The following is a 23981-nucleotide window of genomic DNA, read 5'->3' as shown; positions in this document are numbered from 1 at the left end:
GAGGGCTGGGGTCTCGCGCTGCATCCAGCCGGGAGATATGCATTGTGCCAAAGGAATGTTCCGTAATAAGGGCACAGTTTGCCAAATAGCAAAATAGGTCACGTCCTTTCTGTAAGCAGCCAATAAGTGCCGAAAATAAAGAATTTTAAGCATAATTAGTGTCTCGTGAATAATTACTCCCCTGGGAGGAACAGTCTGCACCTTGGCGCCCCCCCCCCCCCCCCCCCCCCCCCCCAGTGTGATTGGAGCCACTGCCAACAGCTCACTTTCATTACAGAAACAGCAGACGTTCCAGGCGGACTGGACAGATAGTGAAATAAACCACTGTCCCTCCCGCCCCCCCCAATGACTATTGATAGTCTCAGCCAGAGTCCCACTAACAGGCCTTCGACTCATTAGATTATCTTTGGATCCCTGTCTTTTGCTCTTTAGTTTACTCCGTGGGACTCTCTTCAAAATTAGTAATGATAATTCAACTCAGAGCTATGGAATGGAACTTTAAACTTAGAGAAGCAGGACTGGGTTCTGAGTGGGCATGTTTCCAAATGGACAAGCTGCCATTGGCTGCATATATTATACTAATAATTTTAAGGGAAGTGGACAATTTTTTTTCCCCCAATTCTAAATGTGTTCAGCAATTTAACAAACACTTGACAAACGTGGTCCCTAGGATGGCACAGTTGCAGAATTATGCAATTACTAAAGATGTGCACTCCTACCGGGAGCTGAGAAAGCTGTCAGAGGATGCGTGGTGCTTTAGGGCTCGTGGTGACTCAAACAATGTGCGTTTTCTTCCATCTGCTCCCTGCCTCTTCATTGGTGGTCGTTGCATGGCTAAGGCTCATTAGGGAGTCATCGGCATCTCAAAGGCTGTTCGGGGGCTGTGACTGCTACCTATGAATTTTGTAGCTCAGCTGGGTGCAATTAAATATACATGCAAAGAGCAGGAAAGTTGGTGGAAAATAACCCAGAATAACTTGCACCTACATCACAAAGTAATTTCATTATTATTAGTATTACTTTACAATGACTATTCTTATAAAGGGTTTATTAATGGTTTATAATCAAGTTATTAATTAGACTGTTACTCTATGTAAATCATTAATAGACCATTATAAATGTTACAGCATAGTTTTCTTTTTATTACGGAGTACTGAGCTACCATTTATAAGTAGAAAAAGGAAGTCTAGTTTCATTTTGCAATTTTACAAAACACAAATGTGCACAAGCATGTCAGCACGTGCATGTGAGTGTTTCCATGTGCTTGGGTGCATGTTTTGCTAAAAAGAGCGAGGATTCATGCTGTACTCTGGCTGTAAGGTGTGCAGCCCGGTACTCTGGCTGTAAGGTGTGAAGCCCGGTACTCTGGCTGTAAGGTGTGAAGCCCGGTACTCTGACTGTAAGGTGTGCAGCCCGGTACTCTGACTGTAAGGTGTGCAGCCCGGTACTCTGACTGTAAGGTGTGCAGCCCGGTACTCTGACTGTAAGGTGTGCAGCCCGGTACTCTGGCTGTAAGGTGTGAAGCCCGGTACTCTGACTGTAAGGTGTGCAGCCCGGTACTCTGACTGTAAGGTGTGCAGCCCGGTACTCTGACTGTAAGGTGTGAAGCCCGGTACTCTGACTGTAAGGTGTGCAGCCCGGTACTCTGACTGTAAGGTGTGCAGCCCGGTACTCTGACTGTAAGGTGTGCAGCCCGGTACTCTGGCTGTAAGGTGTGCAGCCCGGTACTCTGACTGTAGGGTGTGCAGCCCGGTACTCTGACTGTAAGGTGTGAAGCCCGGTACTCTGACTGTAAGGTGTGCAGCCCGGTACTCTGACTGTAAGGTGTGAAGCCCGGTACTCTGACTGTAAGGTGTGAAGCCCGGTACTCTGACTGTAAGGTGTGCAGCCCGGTACTCTGACTGTAAGGTGTGAAGCCCGGTACTCTGACTGTAAGGTGTGCAGCCCGGTACTCTGACTGTAAGGTGTGCAGCCCGGTACTCTGACTGTAAGGTGTGCAGCCCGGTACTCTGACTGTAAGGTGTGCAGCCCGGTACTTTGGCTGTAAGGTGTGCAGCCCGGTACTCTGACTGTAAGGTGTGCAGCCCGGTACTCTGACTGTAGGGTGTGCAGCCCGGTACTCTGACTGTAAGGTGTGCAGCCCGGTACTCTGACTGTAAGGTGTGCAGCCCGGTACTCTGACTGTAAGGTGTGCAGCCCGGTACTCTGACTGTAAGGTGTAATAATAAGATAATAAAGATGTTTGAGTTATACATCTAAGATAGAACAATCAGAATAACACATTTGAGTTATGTGTCTAAAATATACCATTCAGAACAACAACGATAATAAAAAATGAAATATACTAAGTGAAATATTCTACTGCTGCTTGCTACTTGCATGCTTCCTTCAGACATATTAGTCACCTTCCCGTGAGCTTGGGAATACTTTCCAAAGTGTATACATATCAAAGGGACCACTGCCTTTAGTGTAACTATGGTGGATATATTTTATGACCTTATTAAATTAATTAAGGTGCTACTTATCATTATGGTGCAGTGGAAAAGGGAAACCCACTGAGGCCTCCCACAGTCGGAGCTGGGAGCACCCATACAGAACTTATTAAATCTGCTCGGCTCTCCAAGGCTTTCAGACATAATTGTCACACATGTCATTAAATCCGTCCCCCTCTGCCCTGCTTCCGGAGCGATTTGATGGGACTGCAGCTGCGCAGACTGTTGGTCTGCAGTGCCGAGGCTGAGAGTTGTTTCCGAGACCTGAAAGTTAATAGCCAAGAGCCACGCAAGGTGGCCCCACGGTAAGAGAAAACAACAGGAAGACGATTATCTCTACCAGTCAGTGATGGGCAGCTATTTCATTGTATTGAATATTTAATTCTTCTGTTGCAAACTATACTGAATATCCTGATATATAACCAGGGAATGAAAAGACCAAAAACAAAATAACAGGCTACTGTAAATTTACATCAGTTTATCTATTAATGCTACAAAATTTGAATTAATAAATATACCGGTTATTCCCCAGATCTCAATATAAAAATGTTAAATTTAAATATATCTGAATGGATGAATATCTAATAAAGAATTATTACAAACAATAATTAAATTCATTTGATTTTTACTCATGGGAATCGCCGAAGTAATTAATACAGCTAATCATGCATGATCTTTATACTAATTAATTCATAATTATTTTAACCTTAATTATTAAATTAATCACCTCGTTGTAATTAAGACGAAAGCTAAATATCAGCGTAATTATGTGGACTTTTGTATGTTTTTTTCTAGGGTACAGATTTCTGGGTAAACTTCACAGACAGGACAGGGCAGAGGCCTGACTGTGTGACTTCCTGTCTCCGGGATTTGTGGGTGTGAATTCAGCCTGTCTGCTCTGTCAGCTCAGTGTGAATTGACACATTCTCCCATCTGCTCCATCTGCATGTCCCAAGATAACTGCTAAATGGGAAACCCCTCCCCTATAAAGGTTAATGCTTCAGACTGAGGGGGGTTTTCCAACCTTTTGATGACCACAGATCGGGAGGCTGCTGCTGGCGGTAAAATTTGATCGGATCGATCAGATTTAATACATTTCACCATTTCCCTTTTTCCAGAAGTGATCAGAACATGTGTTCAGCCTGGTTTGTAAAAAAAAAAAAAAAAGAAAGAAAATATATAGCTACTTTGTTTTCGGAAATGAATAAACCCCTCCCCCAAGTTCTGCGGCTGATACAATACTTACCCATGCTCAAAGCTCCGCCCACATCTGGATCTGGCCGTGCCTGATGCTGGGAGTGGATGGATGGACTGCGAGGCCAGGGGCAGTGCAGGGAACATTCCAGACTCTACACTGTGGTCATTAGGCCTTTCAATTAAGGCGCCACGAGGGTGTGAAATGAGGGGTGTAGTTCTGACACCCAGGGTCTGTTTTGAGCCGCAGCCCTGCAAAAACCGCCCTAATCACAGCATCGATTCCTCCAGCTTGTTATGCTGGGGAGCACCTGATGAAAGGATATCTCCGAATTAATCTGGGTCATTAATCAGCATTGTCACGGGTTTCTAGCTGTAGAGCAAGTTAAGTCATACCTAGTCTATCAGCAACTTGGGTTGTAAGAGAATCAACTGAATGTGAATCAAAATACTATAGAGAATTAAGCAACGAACAAAATGGATGCCGAAGCCTCTCACCCCAAATATGTCGATACCTCACTTGATGAAGAAAATGTAAAGCCCGTGTTTCAGCTATGGAAGTCAATGGATTTTTTTTTGTTTTTGCAAAGGCGGGGGCACAATATGAATCTTCTCAAAACCTCACTGGAGGGAAAAAAATGAGGGGAAAAAGGAGAGGAGAACGACAATGAGATGGTCTCCCTTGTTGGCAGACCTGTGAGACTCACCAGCTTGAAACGCTATTATGCTCAACTACCAGCGGATTGTTGCATTTCACACCAGCCGTAGGACAGCCCTCCCAGTAATTATATCACCTTGACGTGCCACCACGAATAACAAATGCTGCTTAGGGAATGGAAGGCCTTTGTTGCAAGCTGCTCGAAGCCATAATAATGTAGAAGTTGGGAAAATGCCACCATTTATAATATTGTCTCGCCATGTTCTTCACACACGTGCCCCACCGCTGCCCCCCAGGGACGTCTAGGGCAGTGTTTCCCAAGCCAGTCCTCGGGGGCCTGCAGAGGGTTCATGTTTTTGCTCTTACTGGGAGCTGGGAGGAAGCAATAATGTGGACGGACTGGCAGGGAGCACAAACGTCGACCTTCTGTGGGTCGCAGGGGAGCGGGTTGAGAAACACTGATCTTAGGGTGTCGGAGGGCTTTCTGCCGCACATGAACACGCTCATTGTGGAAGAACTTCGCTGCAGCTGGATAAATTGTAAAGGCAAAAGTATGCAGCTATTTCAGCTTTTTTTGTTTCCGGACAATTGGGCAACAGACACACACATATAAGGGTGATATGTTTGATCTGAGAAATTGCATCATTTTGCAGGACTTGCCTGCTTCCAGCAAAGCTCTAAAGGAAATGCTTCCAAACTGAAATGCTTAGCTGATAATTTCAACCTCCCAGCTCAGTCACATTTATATTCAGGCTAATACACTGTTATTACTCTGTCATGCTGAGAAAACTGATAATATCTGCAGCCATATGAAGGAGGCACAGTGCAAGAATGCAAAACAAATGCAGCCATATTTCAGCCTCTGATGAGTGCTGAATAAAACCTGGGCTGGTTTTTTGTCATCAAATATATATCTTTCTTAATCAATCTTAAAATCGTACTCGGCTCTTATCTGATACCTTGGAGATTGAATCTCTGTCCATTCATCTTCTGATTGCTAACCCTGGAGCACAGGGCACGGGGCTGGGGTACACCCTGGACGGGATGCCGGTCCATCACAGGGCACGGGGTTGGGGTACACCCTGGATGGGATGCCGGTCCATCACAGGGCACGGGGCTGGGGTACACCCTGGATGGGATGCCGGTCCATCACAGGGCACGGGGCTGGGGTACACCCTGGATGGGATGCCGGTCCATCACAAGGTACGGGGCTGGGGTACACCCTGGACGGGATGCCATCATACACTATGGACAATTCAGAGGCCCTATCAGGTTGAACTGCATGTGTTTGGATGCTGAGAGGAATGCCGAGCACTTGGAGGAACCTGGGAGACATGGGGAGACCATGCAAGCTCCTCAAACACGTGGTGGCAGCCTTCCAGCTCTCAGCACTGGAGGCATGAGTTCACTGGAGGCATGAATTCACTGGAGGCATGAGTTCACTGGAGGCATGAGTTCACTGGAGGCATGTGCCACCCACTGAGCCCTCATACCACCCTAATCCTAGACCAGGTTCCATTTCACTTTAAGCCTCCTAAATATACTGTATAATGTTTCCCACAATACATTTAGCACCTCTTACATATATTCTGCACTTGGGCTTTCAAGATCTGTTCTCTTTCTACCATGGACAAGCTGGAAATACCAGAAGGCTGTGACTTTAGCCTAGTTCTTAATAAACTCCTTAATAGCACATCGCTGGAGCATTCGCATGCTATCGATCCCAGCTACTTGCCAAGTATAAGTAGCACTGACCTTGTCTTCTCACTGTAATTAATTGAAATTTCACATGAAGGTGACAAGTGATGAATTGTTTCCTGTTTGTTATTGTTCTGGCGTTTATCGTGCGGCCTTTTCCCCAGCTATTGTGCCAGCTGAGTTAGCAGAACAATGGAAACTCGCAAACGCAGGACAGGCACGCTAACACGTACGTTAGCATGAATGCCTTCGTCACGTACAACGGCATGGCGATAGGGCAGGTGGAAAAGTAGGATGGTTCCAAGGGCCCCTGTCAGTCAGGGGGCCTAAACATTTCCGAACATAATTGGATTTTGCTCTGGGTTTGAGGCCCAAGATGATCCATTTTCATGGGGCCCAAAATTTCTAGCAGCAGCGCAGTGATAGGGTACCAACATTTATGCATCTGCAGTACTACACTAGATCTCAGTCTGCTTTTGCTGATAAGGGTGTATCTAACTCTGAATACTGCCGTCTGTGTTTGTATGAATGTAGAGCAATGCCCGAGAAAGGATAGTGTGTATAATCTTATTGTTATCTTCAATTTCTGAAGAAAAGAATGCAAAAGGTGAACATTTTCTGTATTATATTCTTCCAGTTTTGGTCCAGCCGTACTCCCTTTTAAATTTAAGGGATCTGTAGTGACGACAAGTGAAGTAAACTTCACACGGCAAAATAAATCTGCTCCCAGGACTCAAGGCCTGTTCCTACACAATGCTGAAGGTGAGTAACGATGCCATAAAAAAAAAAAGAATCACTTCCTATGCAATTCTATTTGCGTCCACAAGGGGGGAAAAGCGAATTGAGTTAGCATTAAGTTCTTGTTAGATTTCTTCAGTTTGCAATGTAAACACTTGACGCTCTCTTGGTGAGCTGGATCTGAAATGCATTGTGTCATCGACTAGTCTTCATTCTTCGTCTTTCCTAGTCGCACCTTGGATCACGACGACCGGGCTCGGAAAGCAGGATAAAGATGCGTGCAAAAATCCACCCCTACAAGTGCGGAGGGCACGTTTAAGGCATGAAATTTCCGAGATCATTTGAAAAAGATCCGAATTAAGACAATCCCTGTCAAATGGCAGCCATTTTCCTGCCCGACTCCTCGGAATAGCCCTGTCACTTTCATGTCAGTCAAGCACTATGAACAGCTCTTAAAAGCGTCTTTCACAGGCAGACAATGTGAAACCAATACAGCAGGCCCCTAGGGAACCTGAGACATTAAATTGAAGCGTGCCTGTTCTGTTACAGCTGAGATGAGCAAAGTTCTTCCTTGCGGGAATAAAAATTGACTGTGCGACATGCAGATATAAACCGTTAAAATTATACAATATTATTTTCTCGGCTCTATAAAAAATAATAGCGTAATACAGCAACAATTTAGTTATATATGTGTGTATATGCTGATTGCGCATGTTAGCATTTAGCCCAGACTGCTAGTGGATGTTTTAATGGCAACAATTTCCTGGCGAAAGTTATTAGGATTGTGGCCTACATGTGAGCAGGAAATATGGCGATGTTTTTCCCTGTTCCCATTCTCGACATCTCCAGACAGTCGTCTTTAAAACCGCTTTGGCGGTAGGAAGGTAGCGGATAAATTAGGGCACCCGTGCTGAGCTCTGCTCGCGGGCCTCGCCGTCACGCACAGAGATGTTTCTGCCTGCTTATGACTGTCTTCGCTTTCTGTTTCGTTTTTTGTTCTTTCTTGCGTTTGTTTTCGTTTCGCCATGACATTCCGTTTGCTTTTAACATCTCGCTAATTCTTAGATTTGTTTTTTTCAACTATTTTTTTTTCTATCTGCTCTGCAAACCAGGTCAGCTGTCTGCTTAAGTTGACTTACACGTGGTTTAATGGTCAGTCGCTGTCAGCCGCGTAATGGAGAAAGGTTAGGTCAGGTGTGTATTACGTTACCCTAAACTTTTAACGAACCCAGCTTCAAGCAGATTAACAGCTGTTCCTTGGAGCATAACTAGGAACATCCAAGTGCCACATGAATATCATTTGGTGATGTCCTTCTCTGGCTTTGCGAGGCCTCCGAGTACCACATGAATATCATTTGGTGATGTCCTTCTCTGGCTTTGCGAGGCCTCCGAGTACCACATGAATATCATTTGGTGATGTCCTTCTCTGGCTTTGCGAGGCCTCCGAGTACCACATGAATATCATTTGGTGATGTCCATCTCTGGCTTTGCGAGGCCTCCGAGTACCACATGAATATCATTTGGTGATGTCCTTCTCTGGCTTTGCGAGGCCTCCGAGTACCACATGAATATCATTTGGTGATGTCCATCTCTGGCTTTGCGAGGCCTCCGAGTACCACATGAATATCATTTGGTGATGTCCTTCTCTGGCTTTGCGAGGCCTCCGAGTACCACATGAATATCATTTGGTGATGTCCATCTCTGGCTTTGCGAGGCCTCCGAGTACCACATGAATATCATTTGGTGATGTCCTTCTCTGGCTTTGCGAGGCCTCCGAGTACCACATGAATATCATTTGGTGATGTCCTTCTCTGGCTTTGCGAGGCCTCCGAGTACCACATGAATATCATTTGGTGATGTCCTTCTCTGGCTTTGCGAGGCCTCCGAGTACCACATGAATATCATTTGGTGATGTCCATCTCTGGCTTTGCGAGGCCTCCGAGTACCACATGAATATCATTTGGTGATGTCCTTCTCTGGCTTTGCGAGGCCTCCGAGTACCACATGAATATCATTTGGTGATGTCCTTCTCTGGCTTTGCGAGGCCTCCGAGTACCACATGAATATCATTTGGTGATGTCCTTCTCTGGCTTTGCGAGGCCTTCCTGTGCTGTCCTAAAGGTGTCTTTGGTCCTGTATGGATTGTTAGGTGAGCTTGGATGTTCCATGCATCTTGGGCTAGACTCCAGGCCCACTGCAATCCTGGGCTAGATAAGGAATGAAGGTGTAGCATCAGGTAGACTCCCCTCTTTCTGTATACCCAGGGGGTCTACTGAACATGGGGAGGACATTTCAGTTTCGCACAAAGAGGCAATGGTGGGGTTCAAACTGACAACCCCTAGAGGCGTGAAGACATTGTGGGCCCACCGAGGCTACAATAACGTTTTTTTTTAAGTTCAAACACAGGTTACGCATTATTCTCCACTCTTCAGCATTCAGAAATATGAATTTTAGCAAAACAAACCGCATATCTATCGTACTTTCACCCGACACCCATTATAATTCTAATTATGGTTTTGTATAAGTTGCCAAATAATAGAATGAGTAGCAGTACTTTCTCCACAGTTGCGATTTCATTTTGCATCTGCTCCGCTGTTCTGCTGCTGTCGGATATTACAGCCACGATTTTTATTATTTAAAAAATTTGCTGTTATATCAGTTGCATGGTACCGATAGACATGAACTCATAAGGGAGGAGGAGCATTGGCAGGCAGTAGTCAGTGGGACAATTGTTCTGGAGTAACATGGACAGGATTACAGCTTCTTGGTTCCTATATATGATAACGCTCCTCCCCCCCTTAAAATCCCCCCCACTCATTGTCCTGACTACATTGGTTCTGCAACCAGGACCTTATGGCTGTTTAAGCAATTTTAGAAATCAGCATGCATGATTCTGAAACCCCGTACCGAATTGTTTGGCACATGTAACACATTTTAAATGCTGTGATATTATTGGTATCGTTTGAAGTCTGAAGGCTAACGGGGGGGGTTGATTACAACAGCAAGGGAGACTAATAACCTGAACGGTGCCAAAAAGCCAAAGAAAAGTGCGATGATAATGTTTTTTTTTCCTTCTTTTCAACTGTTACTAACTGTAATTTTTACCAATTCTGGGAGGGAGGGAGAGAGAGAGAGAGAGAGAGAGAGAGAGAGAGAGAGAGAGAGAGAGAGAGAGAGACCAAGAATGAGATATTAATCTCAAAAATGATCGTCCACAAAGATCAGATGCAATTTGTGGGCAGCAACATGCAGGCATCTAATCGCTGTGGGTGTGATCTTTACTTCCATACTTCCAGAGTAAACGTATCAGTAATCCATGAAATTCAACGACATTCACCACAGGATAATAAAATAGATAGATAGATAGATAGATAGATAGATAGATAGATAGATAGATAGATAGATAGATAGATAGATAGATAGATAGATAGATAGATAGATAGAAATAAGAATTCGGTCAATGTTTGTAAGCTACATAAAAAACAGACTTTTCAGTAAAACACTCGGCCATCTCATCTATCTATTGATCGATCGATTGACTGATTGATAATATGCACGTGCTACAGGCAGTACTGCCATCTTTCACTGGAGGGAGCTATTCCACCCGGCCTGCTCTTTGTTAGTTTGGTTCTATATTGAGGAATAAACACAAAATCACCTTCCTTTCCACCCCGATGCCATATGTATGCCAACATAAATAAATAAGCCTTGTTTTGTGTTTCTTCCAGACCGAATGTCCAAATATGAAATAACAAACTCCTTTAGCATTGTCGCTGCCACCATTTACAAACGCTCGTCAGCAGAGACCGTTACTGTAGCAGAAATGATTATATATAGCTTAGGTATATTTAGCACAGAAAATTTACTAAGATCAAACTGCATGACCCATGTTATAATTTTAGGCAACTCCTCTCGTGTCATAGATAAGTGGATAAACGCAGTACACAAGTCCTCTGAGAGTTATACTAACCTTTCTGCCTTCCAGTAACGCAGAAACGCCTTTGCTTTGATTAGGTAATATACAATTGAGAGTTTATATTGAGCGGCATCATGTGTCGTAATCTTCTAAAACGCAACAAAAACGTTAATTTTGATACAGCTTGTTTTTTTTTACTACCACTAGGGGGCATATTCAGCCTATGTTTAGGGCGATGCAAAAATGTCCTCAACAATCTTCCAAAGCCCCCTGAGCTACTGGGGAAAGGGAAGAAATTATCACGCCTCTATAAATAAGAATGCATATATTAAGGCGTAGTTGATTTTTTTTTTATTATATATATATATATATATATACATATATTAAGGTGAATTAGCTTATAAAATAACTTTTGGCAGTTATACTCCTGTCTCATGCATAGCACGTGGCAAACCACAAACAGCTTATATAACTGTTGCCGAAACCTTTAAGTGGCTCTTAGCATTTAACGGTAAAACATTAATCCTGGGAAAGTGATTGATTCGCGCCAGCATTTATATTCACAAGGGGCATAATCTGTTTATTGATCATGCGTTAAATTTATCACGGTTTACTTTTCTAAGTAGCTACTCTCATCTCTGAAATGGACTGCGTGATTGTGTGTGCGCGCGCCCGCGTGTGTGTGTATGTGTGTGTGTGTGAGAGAGAGAGAGAGAGAGAGAGAGCGAAGAGAGAGAGAGAGAGAGAGATGAAAAGTGTGCCGACACACCCGCGCGCGCATTCGCTACGCTCGCATTTCCCTTTTGTCCTGTGTCATTTCGGTGTTTCTGTTGCTTCATTAATATAGCTACGATTCCTGTGTATTACTATATGCGCCATATGGTTCGTTGTGGCCGACGACAAGCCGTAATTACAATTAAACACCTACATGAAAACTCATAATTCACCTATCAGTAAGAAGCATCTGATTTGCATCCGGAAGTTTTAGTGGGTATCTCGGACTGACCCTGAAAATACAGCAGTTAGATACAGAAAGGAAAAAGAGCTTCATTTGACTGCTGAGTATCCAGCTCTACACAAACCGCTATAGAATATAGCCAAATCATATATGTGCGTCATTAAACAATCAGATTGTCACTCTTCAACAATATGATGTTCGTGAATGTCCGCTCAGATCCGCCATTTGCCTGCTTTGATTTTAAAAGAGAAACTTATTTAAGGAAGCGCGTGAAGGATACTACGTATCAAGTTCCAGTCTCAGAAATGTAAATATATTTTTATGTCATTTAAAAGCATTTACTGGGACAGAGAAGTCTGTGGTCCTGCAGTTTAATTCGATAATAAAGCCGGCATAAACTCGTTAAAGCGCCCTCAGAATTACAGCTTCGTGGTATTTGTTCTCAGTAATATGTCTTTGTGTATTAAATCTATCATCAGATATACAATTCAATTAATGGAACCCCTGCAAAGATGCTAAACGGATTCTTTATATGGACTTGTGACTTGATATAATTGACGTCAAAATCCCCCAATCAGACGTGAGGTCTGTGGGTGTCGATGGCACCCATTGGCTGTATCGGGAAGAGCGCTGCGCAAAAACTGAAATGCTGAGCAGTCCGTGTTCAGAAGTCTTTTAGAGGAGTTCGCCGTTTCTGCACCTGGGTCAGAAAGATAATGCAAAAGTAAGAAAATTGCGTTTGTGTATTTATATTCATATATAGGACTAATATGACAGCAACGACTACAACATAATTAACAGATCGCTTTGTGCTATGTAATTTTAGTAATTATTTGTCTTTACACGAAATACCATCCTTTTAATGTATGGCTGTATTATATGGATGGTTTGTATACAATGACGGTTATAAAGCCAAAGCTCACAAAACTCCGTATACAAAAGAACTGTTGAGGATCCGAGACCTGCATTCATTATTTAAAAAAATGTTTGGGGTTGGCAATACCAAAAAAAGGAGACACGTCTGATTTCTGAAGCCTTACGTTTTTCGCCTTTCCACGGACAAGGGTGATGGAAAATTCCAATTCAAGTCAGAGGGAATAATTATACGTGCATTTTTTCTTCTTTTTTGATGATGATTGTGTTAATTATTCTTATCAGTATAGCCGATGGAGTGGTTTCCCAAATACGCTATTCTGTTCCAGAGGAACAGGACCATGGCACATTTGTGGGAAATATTGCCGAGGATCTTAGCTTGGACATAACAAAACTTTCATCTCGTAGATTTCAGACTGTGCCAAGTTCGCGGACTCCTTATTTGGAAGTGAATTTGGAAAATGGGGTGCTTTTTGTGAATGAAAAAATCGACAGAGAGCAGATTTGCAAGCAGAGCGCAACCTGCCTCCTGCATTTGGAAGTGTTTTTGGAAAACCCTTTGGAGCTTTTCCGTGTGGAGATCGAAGTCGTGGATATTAATGACAATCCGCCCAGTTTCCCTGAAACTGACATTACTGTCGAAATTTCTGAAAGTGCCACTCCGGGAACGCGCTTCCCGCTGGAGACCGCATTCGACCCCGACGTGGGCACCAATGCGCTCCGCACCTACGAAATCACCACTAACAACTATTTTTACCTCGACGTGCAAACGCAGGGAGACGGGACGAAATTTGCCGAGCTAGTGCTGGAAAAGCCGCTGGACAGGGAACAGCAGTCGGTGCACAGGTACGTACTAACAGCGGTCGATGGTGGTCTTCCTCAAAGAACCGGTACTGCGCTGCTGGTGGTTAAAGTGCTGGATTCCAACGATAACGTTCCCGTTTTCGACCAGTCGGTGTACACGGTAAATCTCCCCGAAAATTCCCCGGTGGGCACCTTGGTAATCCAGTTAAACGCCACCGACATGGACGAAGGACAAAATGGCGAGATTGTATATTCTTTCAGCAACCACAATGCCCCGAAAGTGAAGGATCTTTTCAGCATTGACGGGCGGACCGGTCGGATTGAAGTCAGCGGAGAGGTGGACTTTGAGGAGAGCAGCATGTTTCAGATTTACGTGCAAGCGAAGGACCTTGGTCCCAACGCCGTGCCCGCTCACTGTAAAGTTCTGGTCAAAGTGATCGATGGGAACGATAATGCCCCGGAGATCACTTTCAGTACCATGACCGACTCAGTGAGCGAAAAGGCTGCGCCGGGCACCGTGATCGCATTGCTCAGTGTGACGGACAAAGATTCTGGGGATCACGGACAGATACACTGCGAAATTCTCGGAGACGTACCGTTCAAGCTGAAATCATCGTTCCGGAACTATTACACCATCGTTACGGATGGAGCGCTAGACAGGGAGAGCGCTGACTCTTACACGTTAACGGTGGTGGCCAAAGACAACGGCATCCCATCGCTTGCCACAAGCAAGTCCATTAAAGTGCAGGTGTCGGACGAGAATGACAACGCGCCAGCATTTACGCAGCCGGCATTTGACGTCTATGTGACAGAAAACAATGTACCAGGGGCATATATCTACGCAGTAAGTGCTTTGGATCCGGACGTCGGGCAGAACGCGTTAATTTCTTACTCCATAGTGGAGTGCGACATTCAGGGCATGTCCGTGTTCACTTATGTCTCCATCAACTCCGAAAACGGCTACCTGTACGCGCTGAGGTCTTTCGACTATGAACAGCTGAAGGACTTCAGCTTCATGGTCCAGGCGAAGGATTCGGGGAGCCCGGAATTAACGTCCAACGCCACCGTGAACGTTATAATCGTGGATCAAAACGACAACGCGCCCACGGTCATCGCGCCGGTGGGGAAAAAACGGCACGGCCAAGGAGCCACTGCCTCGCTCCGCAGAACCTGGATATTTAGTAACACGCATAGTTGCCATGGATGCCGATGATGGAGAGAACGCTCGATTGTCATATAGTATCCAAAAAGGAAACGAGAACGGGATGTTCCGCATGGACTGGAGAACCGGAGAGCTGAGGACCGCCCGCCGGGTATCCAGCAAAAGAGACCCTCACCAGCTTTATGACTTGTTGATCGAGGTGAGGGACCACGGGCAGCCGCCTCTGTCATCCACGGCCAGCGTCATCATCATGATAGTGGACAGTATAGTGGAGGGACACGGCGGAGAACGGGGGCTCCGCCAAAGCGAAGGAGACCTCGCTGGACCTGACCCTGATCCTCATAATCGCGCTGGGTTCCGTGTCTTTCATCTTCTTGCTGGCCATGATTGTGCTGGCCGTGCGGTGTCAGAAGGACAAAAAGTTGAACATTTACACGTGTCTGGCCAGCGACTGCTGCCTCTGTTGCGGCTCCTGCTGTAGCAGGCAGGCGAGAGCCAGAAAGAAAAAGCTTAGCAAGTCTGATATAATGCTGGTGCAGAGCACTAATGTCACCAGCACCGCGCAGGTCCCGGTCGAAGAATCCGGGAGCTTCAACTCCCACCATCAAAACCAGAACTATTGCTACCAGGTATGTCTTACACCGGAATCTGCCAAAACTGATCTAATGTTCCTAAAGCCCCGTAGCCCTGCTAGGGGCGCAGACAGTGACCACAGCCCATGTGGAGCCTTAGTGACAGGTTACACAGACCAACAGCCCGACATCATATCTAACGGCAGCATTTTATCCAATGAGGTAAGAATTGCTGATGCTTAATTGTTTTATGATATATTTTTATGTTTTGTCCTTTGTGATTTTAATTTATATAATCCCGTTTTGTAAATGGTGTGAAACGTGATCGCACATTTTATCCATTTTAATTGAACCCTGCGTTTTGAAGGAAAGCTGAATGTGAGATGTCGTTTAATATATTTTTAAGTAATTGCAGATTACTTAATCTGGGGAGTGAATTTGTACAGGTATTTATGGAAACACCGACTCCTGTTTGTTGAAATTTGTGCGTGTTTGAAAGACCGAGCGACTGAATCCCTTGCTCTAAAATGATATATATCACAGCAGTTGTATGTGCGAGGAGCGGCTCCACAGTCGGTGGGAATTAAGTATTCCTGGCACGGTCTTTCTGAGCAACACTTGAACAAAGATTCGTCTGTAGCAGAAGCTGAGACGGGTTCACCACTAAATAAAACCGTTACCGTATTATAGGAAAGCATAAATAAATAAATTACAACAAGCGTCTCCACCGACACGTCCATTTCAGGCGTATTATTGCATGTGCTGGTATTTATGAGAGATATGCGGAGATAATGGCATTGGTTGATATATGTATTTTTAGTGGACAAGTTAGAAATCGTCTATATAAAACTGTCATGCTATACATCGGGCGAAAGGTCATGTGTTTATGTACTTTATTTATTTATTTTTTTTTGTTTTTAGAATAAACACCAGAGGGCTGAACTTAGCTACCTTGTCGATAGACCTCGGCGTGTTAACAGGTAAGGAGACGGTCTGTGTGGCGTTTACCTTCAATCGTAATCGTGATGACAAGACGATGATATATGGGGGAGGGATTGTATGCATATAAGCGCATTTATTGTGTAACACCTGTGGCGGCCGTTTGATGGCAGAATTATGTGTGATTTTGTGTGTGTTGTGCTGGTCAGTGGAACTTTGACGTACAATATATATTATTAAATGATTTCTATCAAGTTATTCATTTATTGTGATTTTTAGTTCTGCTTTTCAGGAAGCAGATATAGTCAGTTCTAAAGACAGTGGACACGGAGATAGTGAACAAGGAGACAGTGATCATGACGCCACCAATCGAGGTCACTCGTCTGGTGAGTGCGCGCGCCTACACCCCGATGCCTCTTCAAGTTGTATTGTGCGTGATGTTTAATCGTATTACTGATGTTTAATTTATTAGGCCTGTCATTGGAGGCCTCACTCTAGAAAACATCTCAATGAGTTGTTTTTAATCTGCGGTTGCGTTTGAGTTTGCTGGGAACATGAATTTGCAGCGGGCACTTATTGAAAATGCTATTTTATACTTTTATTTTGTACACTTATTGCAGTCGCTGTGATTTTACGCCATTCGCTAATTGTATAGTTGTTATTTGCCGGTGTAGTGGTATTTCCGATTTTTATATCCATGGCAGCTAGCAGATTATACCAAATGTCATGCTAATGAAAAAGGTGATACGTGTATCCCGGCTGTTGTTGCAGATGTGTCGGCTTCGTCTGGTCCTATTTTTATGTGAAGTTTCTCCACAACAATGACCCCATTGAGTGGCGGCTCCGGTTTATTCCGCTGTTTATAAATATTCAGCCTTAATGAGGTTTGCTGGACGACCCCCGCCATGCTGCTCTTGGACAAAGTGGGGGGATTTAGAAGAAGGACGGGGTTTGTCATTCATGGTGTGGGAACGCGCTGCATTACTTCACGCTAGGGGGACTGTGTCACTCCCAAGTTCCCATCGCCAGTCTTGACAATGGTCCATCGTGCAGAACACACATTAGCAGACAGCGGCAGAGAGCAGGGATGCATTCTGAGAGTGAGCTTGTATGGGATTAAAATTTATAAAAGTCGAAGTACAACTCAATGACACATTCATTTCTGTCTACAGAGTCATTATGGATGAATGGGATGTGCTGTAACTTAGACAAATAGTTTGGTTAAGCCACACACACACACACACATTTTTACTGTTCTAATAATGTCTAAATCAAAATAATATGACTTAAGTTAATCTATGTACTGTAAACGTGCTTTTTTTCCTAATGAAATTTCGACGTGTTCGACAAAATGTTCCTTTTGCAATACTCTTTCTGAGAAATGTAAATTAGTTTAATATTTTCATACTTTTTAGAATTAATTACACGCAGAAGCCTGTGCGTGTTTCTCTTACCAAATGTATACAAAGTAACGTTTTTGTAATGATAACTCGGTGATAATTAAACGCACGCCACGTAGATAAAGGGAGAAAGACATGAAAAATAAACTTATTAAAAGCACGTTTAAAAAGATGAATAAGCATATTTTCACAATCAGGATCCTGTTCCGGTGATGCGTAGTTTGTACTTATACGATCTCGTTTAGGCAGCAAAGCAAAACATGATAAATTGCAAAGCGGCTCTGCTTTAAGATGTACTTTGCAAATATTAATCGCGTCTCCCGGGGACTGTCTCCTTCCATTCTGTCTGTCTGGCACGTAAGCGCTGTATAGCCCACTGATCAGTAATTTACTTTTCGACCTGCATACCAATTGTTAAATGAAGGTTATTATTAATGCTCAGATTGGTGATGCTTGAATTTCGTTGAAGAAATTCCTGATGAAAAGGCCATTTTATCGGAGGATTAATCTTAGGAGACCCACTGTCGCGTCTCCTATTTGCACGTGACTCTGTATTTGTTGATCTGTAAGAGCTGTAGTGGTCAGTATAGTGTCAGTGGGTTTTGCCATTGGTGATAAAGATTTGAATACTTATCAATAGTCACTACAATGTTACCAGTGACGAAAACGGTTTCGAATAGATAAGATTGTTAGTAACGGGAAAAAAATACTTTTAATCGATTGTAACATGCATCTTCTGACGGCCTATACTAGTCAGGGTTCCAGTGGGCCTGAAGTCTGTCCCAAGCAGCACGGAGCACAAGGCTGGGGTGCATCATGGATGGGATGCTAGTCCATTGAAAAATACTGTTGATAACGATGCAACCTCAAGTGCTTTTTGTAATCAAAATTTGAGCATCAATGTGGTAAATAAAACTGAAATGCAGAATGGGAGCATTTTGAAGGGATGCTGTTAGACCTTCATTTTATAGATCTTTTACAAAAATGTAGTTATTCTCGGAAATTTGCTCTGTATATAGCAGTCAAAAAGAATCTGAAGTATTTATGTTCCTCTTGAAATTGCATAATATAACTAGTTTCCATGTTGCGTTCAATGGAACGTCTGTGCAGGATTTCACTCACTGCACCCTGCCAATCGGCTGTTTTACAGTCGCCTGAAAGTAAATGCCAAAGTAAATGCACGATAAACAAAAATTTTAGCCGATCCAGCAAGAAAAAATCCAGTATAAAATGGATCTTTTCATTGGTGTAAGATTCAGAACCTTTGTCAAATTCTTTTCAGGAAGTTGTCTCAAATATTTCCTTTGATGTATGAGTGAAGTGAAGTGAAATGTGACCTTTATCCTTTTTATCTACCAGAAAACCTGCAGGTTTTTTCTTCCTTTCTAGCGTCACCAAGCCCGCTTTCAGCAGTGATAGAACTCGTGCTATAAGGAATCCAAGATTAGACGTTTGACTCCAGAATATATTCAGTCTGTCATTACTGGTGCTTTGATCTGTGTGTTCAACATTCTGAACCGCCGTCGTTCCAGTACTGCGACCGCTGTCCGGAGTGGCGGAATCATCTGCAGGCGATTAGGGCTGTCAGAGGATGTCATTATTTTGCTGCGGCGGAATTTTCATTGCTCCGAATGAAGTAATTAACTCCAGTATTGGGCTATTATTTTATGAATTCCCAGTTTTGCATAATTCCAGACAATCACCAGCTTCCCTGCCTTCTCTGTTTCAGAAAAGAACTTGTGTTGAAATCAAAGTCTGAAATGACCTAGAGCTTCCGGTGTGTGTGTATGTGTGTGTGTGTGTGTGTGTGTGTGTGTGGGGGGGGGGGGGGGGGGGGGGGGGCGGGGGGCTGGGGGGAGAAAAAAAAGACATATTCATTTCAGAGAGGAAATGCATGAGAGGCATATTATCACTTTCTGGGCTTGTCATCAGTGGCGGGGGTGGCTGGGTGGGGCGGGGCTTATGCCTCATGACAGGGACGGTGTCCTCATGCATTGCCCGCTGTTGATTGTCTTGTTGTAGGCGCTGATCTCTTTTCAAACTGCACAGAGGAGTGCAAAGCCCTCGGGCACTCTGATCGATGCTGGATGCCCTCCTTCGTGTCGTCCGACGGCCGTCAGGGGGCAGATTACCGTAGCAATCTGCACGTCCCGGGAATGGACTCTGTGCCCGACACTGAGGTATTTGAAATGCCTGAGCAAACTGGCGAGAGATCATTCTCCACCTTTGGCAAAGAGAAGTCACATCACGGCACCCTAGAGAGGAAAGAGTTTGATGCACTTCTGTCCAGCACACGTGCGCCTTACAAACCCCCCTATTTGTGTGAGTATTTAGCCACCAGTTTCGATCTGATCGAATACCACTAAAATCTCACATTGGCTGGAAGTGTCATTAAATTCTTTTCATCGTAACCCATCCTGTCATTCTGTCTCTCACACTAACATTGTCCTTTTCTTTTTGTTTCCTTAAAATTTTTCATCTTCCTTTAATCCTTGAAAAGTTTCAGGCACATCCATTTATCCCCCCCATAAACAGTAATTTGACAGTGATTGTGTAATTTGTACTGTGACGCTGGGCCGCGGCAGACTGAAGCTCCTCGTCCGCTCTGCCTTTTCATTTAAGCCTCTGTCTGCCGCTTTTATATGGGGAATCAGCACAGGGTTCTTTCTTAAATGAGTATTTTTTCAAAATGTGTAAGTGTAATTTTGAACTGAGTACGGAAAATACTGACCACTGCTTTTAAACTTCTATCAAATCTCTCATATGCCATGTGCCGGCTTTATGGTCCATCTTCGTCTTGGATATTTTTCAATCGTGCAAAAAAAGTAAATTTTTTTGGCCAATCTTTTATTTTTCTGGATTCCATTTCAATTGCTGAAGTCAGCAGGGATTTATATACACACTATATATATATATATATATATATAGTTGTCAGTGCAATTCAGTTCATTTGCAGGTGAACTTCAAGGAAAGATCAAATTGTAAAGTACTCAAGACACATCAATGTAATATGAAAATGTTACTAGTAAATCCTATTGTATTGATTATTGAGGTTAATAAAATGCTAAACGATCTTGTGTTCTGTTGTTGATGTAAAGTGAGAATGCGGATTAGAGGACGAGACAATGGCCGCCTTTGTCGAGAGCTGCTTTCTTGTCGCGCCGTTCTTATGCGAATGTCTTTGCGAAGGCGTCCGTCTGTGAGACCCCCGCCGAACGGCTTCAGGGCTCCATTAGATACCGACGGGCCTCTGTCTTATTATATCTGCCGTGTCCCACGCCGGCAGGAGCAATATATCAACATAGCCCCCCTGTCTTTTGCCATTTGAATCTATGAAAAATTCAGTGTCACAGTTCATAAGGAATTTATTTAATTAATAGGCCATCTATTGATAAGTTTCTCTCAGTGTCATTAGATACATGTCATTACATGCAGCCCAGGCAACCCAGCCCTGGTATATCTAGTGTTTGTGTATTTTTGTTATAAATTTAATATTTAAACTAGAGAAAATGTGCAAAAAAGGTAGCTTAATTTAGTTTTTCACTGTAATGTAGCTCTCTAATTAAATGCATTAATAACTTCCTGAATACCTATGATTTTAGATATTACTTTATGAAAAAATACAGATTTTTAAAGTAATTCATGTTATTATAAATATCATTAGCATAGTTTTGTTAAAATCAAAAATCAATGATTTACAGGCAAGTTAAACTCGGGCTCCGTGCACAAGGACTTGTGCATTTAGCTAAACAAGCGGTTTTAATTCCAGGCGAATCATCATTTACTCTCAGCAGTGTTATTGCGAAAAGGCGACGTGAAAGGACCGTCCCACTTCAGTGTGCTGGCGTGACTATAAACGTAGCCGAAGAGCCAACGGCAGCCCGAACAAATCAAGTCTCATTGCATGTGACTGCATTTGACGGAAAAAAATTGCAAAAAGATTCGTGAAAACCTTGACCTCGTACATATGAAAACTCTTACGGTGTGAAACGTCGGTTGATCGCAAAGTAATTTTCTGTGAACAAATGAGGGCAGCACTCAATTTCAGCCGCAAGGGGATATCTTAATGAAGTCACCGTCACCAAAATCTATGCCACAGACTTCCCTCTGTTCTTTCGTGTGCCGTTTAATTCCAAACGTGCCGCATTTTTATATCGTTAACGTTTCCACTTTTACTCACCAGGAAAGTCTTGTGAGAGTCGCATTTGGACTCAAGTGGTAAACAAGGGGACAGTGGTCATTATTTTCTTTCGTTGTTCAGAGCCTGTATAATCATCTGTAGACAGTGCAGATTAACGAGAGACTTTGGGACATTTCGGAAATCTCCTAAGTTTCTTCTATACCTCAGAAAGTGTCGTAGGATTGCTAATAAATGTTACCCACTGGGAAACGCAGGGATACATACGAATGACATAGAGCTATACGTGACCATTTCTTTCCCTCTGTATGCCTCTGTGTGCTTAGAGCCTTTCTCCATTGATGTTGGCCATGATGAATGAATCGTGGAATATTTATGATAATATCCTAACCCTAATAACTACTGTCCTAATAACCATTTGTAGATTTTTAATTAGTAAAATGCAGATGAATAATCATAGAAGAGTTATGTCTCTGCTATGAATTTATTAATACAATTAAATAATGGTCTAGCAGAATCTTGTAACAAGACCATGGGAGTGTAGAATTAATGGCTTTATGTTCTCTACTTGCAGCACGGAAAAGGATTTGCTAATCCTTATCGTGTGGACATACCCGAGACTGCGTGAATTTGCACAAATAGTTGACCAACAAAAGCATCAAGTTTTCAACTCCGTTACTGTAGCCATCTAGTCAGACATTGTGTTCGGAGCGCTCTGCCTTTGTGGACAGAGACAGGGATGGCGGACTCTAGGACCACGCGTGATCTCAGCAGGCCTGAGAAATGAGCCGAAACAGAACTATATACAAAAAAAGAAAAAAAAAACATAGAGGTGACGTTCACCTTTTGATCTGTGTGTGCCTGTTTACAGCACTATGTATATCTTCAAATGTCACTGAGCCCTTTAGATGTTTGTACTTACACCGAGAAGCCAATTGTACAGGAAATATTTGTGCATTATAAATGCAATATCACTGTTTTAGACTTGACTGTTTTATATTATGTTTGTGTGGTCAGGTGTTCCAAAATCTAGTCCAGCTTTATAAGGAAGATTGTGATCATGCTTTTCTTTATGATTATTATTATTATTATTTTTTATAAAGATCTTTGTTTTTCCACTAAGTCGGTCAGGAAAGTGTTGGGCTACCAACATAATGAATGACATTCTCTAGTTTCTATCATGTGTTAAAGTGTTTACTGTACTATTTTAAAGCTTCTAAATAAATATATATCTATATACATAAATCTATATATATACTTTTCTGGAAGTGTGGTATCTGTTGGTCAATTTTTATTATTATTTTTTTTTTAATTCACCATAGAATTCCGTAAAAGGACATTAAATTCTAAAGATGGCTTGTGATGTTTCAGTCAGTTAAAATAGGCCTTATTTTCAGTCACACCAGGTTATATATACAGTATATATATTTTTTTTTCTTTTTCACTTTCGAATATTGGGATTCATGTCTAGAAATAAAAGGAGTTAATACTTTAGATTCAAATTCATGGTAATTAAATGTTATTGTAACCAAAAATGGTCATTTAAGGAACAGAAGTAGTATCAACGTTATAAATACATCAGACAAACACACACAAATACCGAGAGGTGATTAATAAACAGATAAATACAAAGTATGGAGGCTCAAGTGTTTTATTTAATCTTAAAAAAAAAAAAAACATATTTGCATTCTTAAGCGTCCTGTGGATAATAAGTGTGAGATTATTGGTCAAATATGTTTTTTTTTTCTATGTATATCCACATGCTTTCTTTCACATTGATTTCTTGAAGCCCTATCATCATGCAAACTGTGCACATTGCTGTAACGTGTACCGGAATGTCCCATGTCAAGTCCCGTATGTTCTTCAAGACGTCCTCCTGTCTCCTGCTCCGGGGAGGATGGATAGTGCTGATGTGTGACTCGGCCGGTCTCACGTCTCGCAGCAAGCTGTTGACTCTCAGTGACATATTAATGTGTACATTGACGCGCACTGGTTATACCACCGACCCGAGATGTCTTGCTTGCGCTGGGTTTTGACGCGGCTCCTGTAGCCCATGTCGACGTGAAGTCAATTGCATTGATGTGCCGCTGCGTCATCATGCCAAGATGTGTGAGATACGTTTTTAAAGCTTGTTTTATAAGGCTGGTCTCTGCTCCTGTTCTTTTCTGTACTTGTGTCTGTTCTCAGAACAGCGGCATTTAGCTCCTGCTGCCTCTTGCTTGTTTGGTGGTTTAGGACTCTGAGGCTCCGTGTGGAAGGTTGTGGGTCCAAATCCTGTTTTCTGCCAGAGAAAATTAAAGCACTGTTGAGTCCTTGAGCAAGGTGCTCTCGCCCTCAACTGCTCCAGGCATCCTGGATGCTGGCCGGCTCTGCTCCATCACACCAAATTGTTGCTTTTTCCCACAAAAGCGGCTTCTAAGGACCCTGCTGCATTTATTT

The 23981-nt window shown here is 43.1% G+C and overlaps 1 protein-coding gene across 1 annotated transcript; it reads left to right on the top strand.

The window, feature by feature from the left end:
* Window positions 1-12322: 12322 nt before the first annotated feature.
* pcdh10b (protocadherin 10b) lies at window positions 12323-23174 on the top strand. The gene is given in 7 exon segments (XM_048970376.1): window positions 12323-14453; window positions 14455-14778; window positions 14780-15287; window positions 15987-16045; window positions 16284-16390; window positions 19427-19584; window positions 22117-23174. Coding segments are annotated over 7 exon segments (2880 nt in total). The 5' UTR covers window positions 12323-12783; the 3' UTR covers window positions 22171-23174.
* Window positions 23175-23981: the final 807 nt, after the last annotated feature.

This window comes from Brienomyrus brachyistius, chromosome 12, assembly GCF_023856365.1.
Source record: "Brienomyrus brachyistius isolate T26 chromosome 12, BBRACH_0.4, whole genome shotgun sequence".
In the NCBI taxonomy this organism is placed as follows: domain Eukaryota; kingdom Metazoa; phylum Chordata; class Actinopteri; order Osteoglossiformes; family Mormyridae; genus Brienomyrus; species Brienomyrus brachyistius.
The sequence above is the reverse complement of the archived record's forward strand: the minus strand, read 5'-3'. Positions and strand labels throughout refer to the sequence as shown.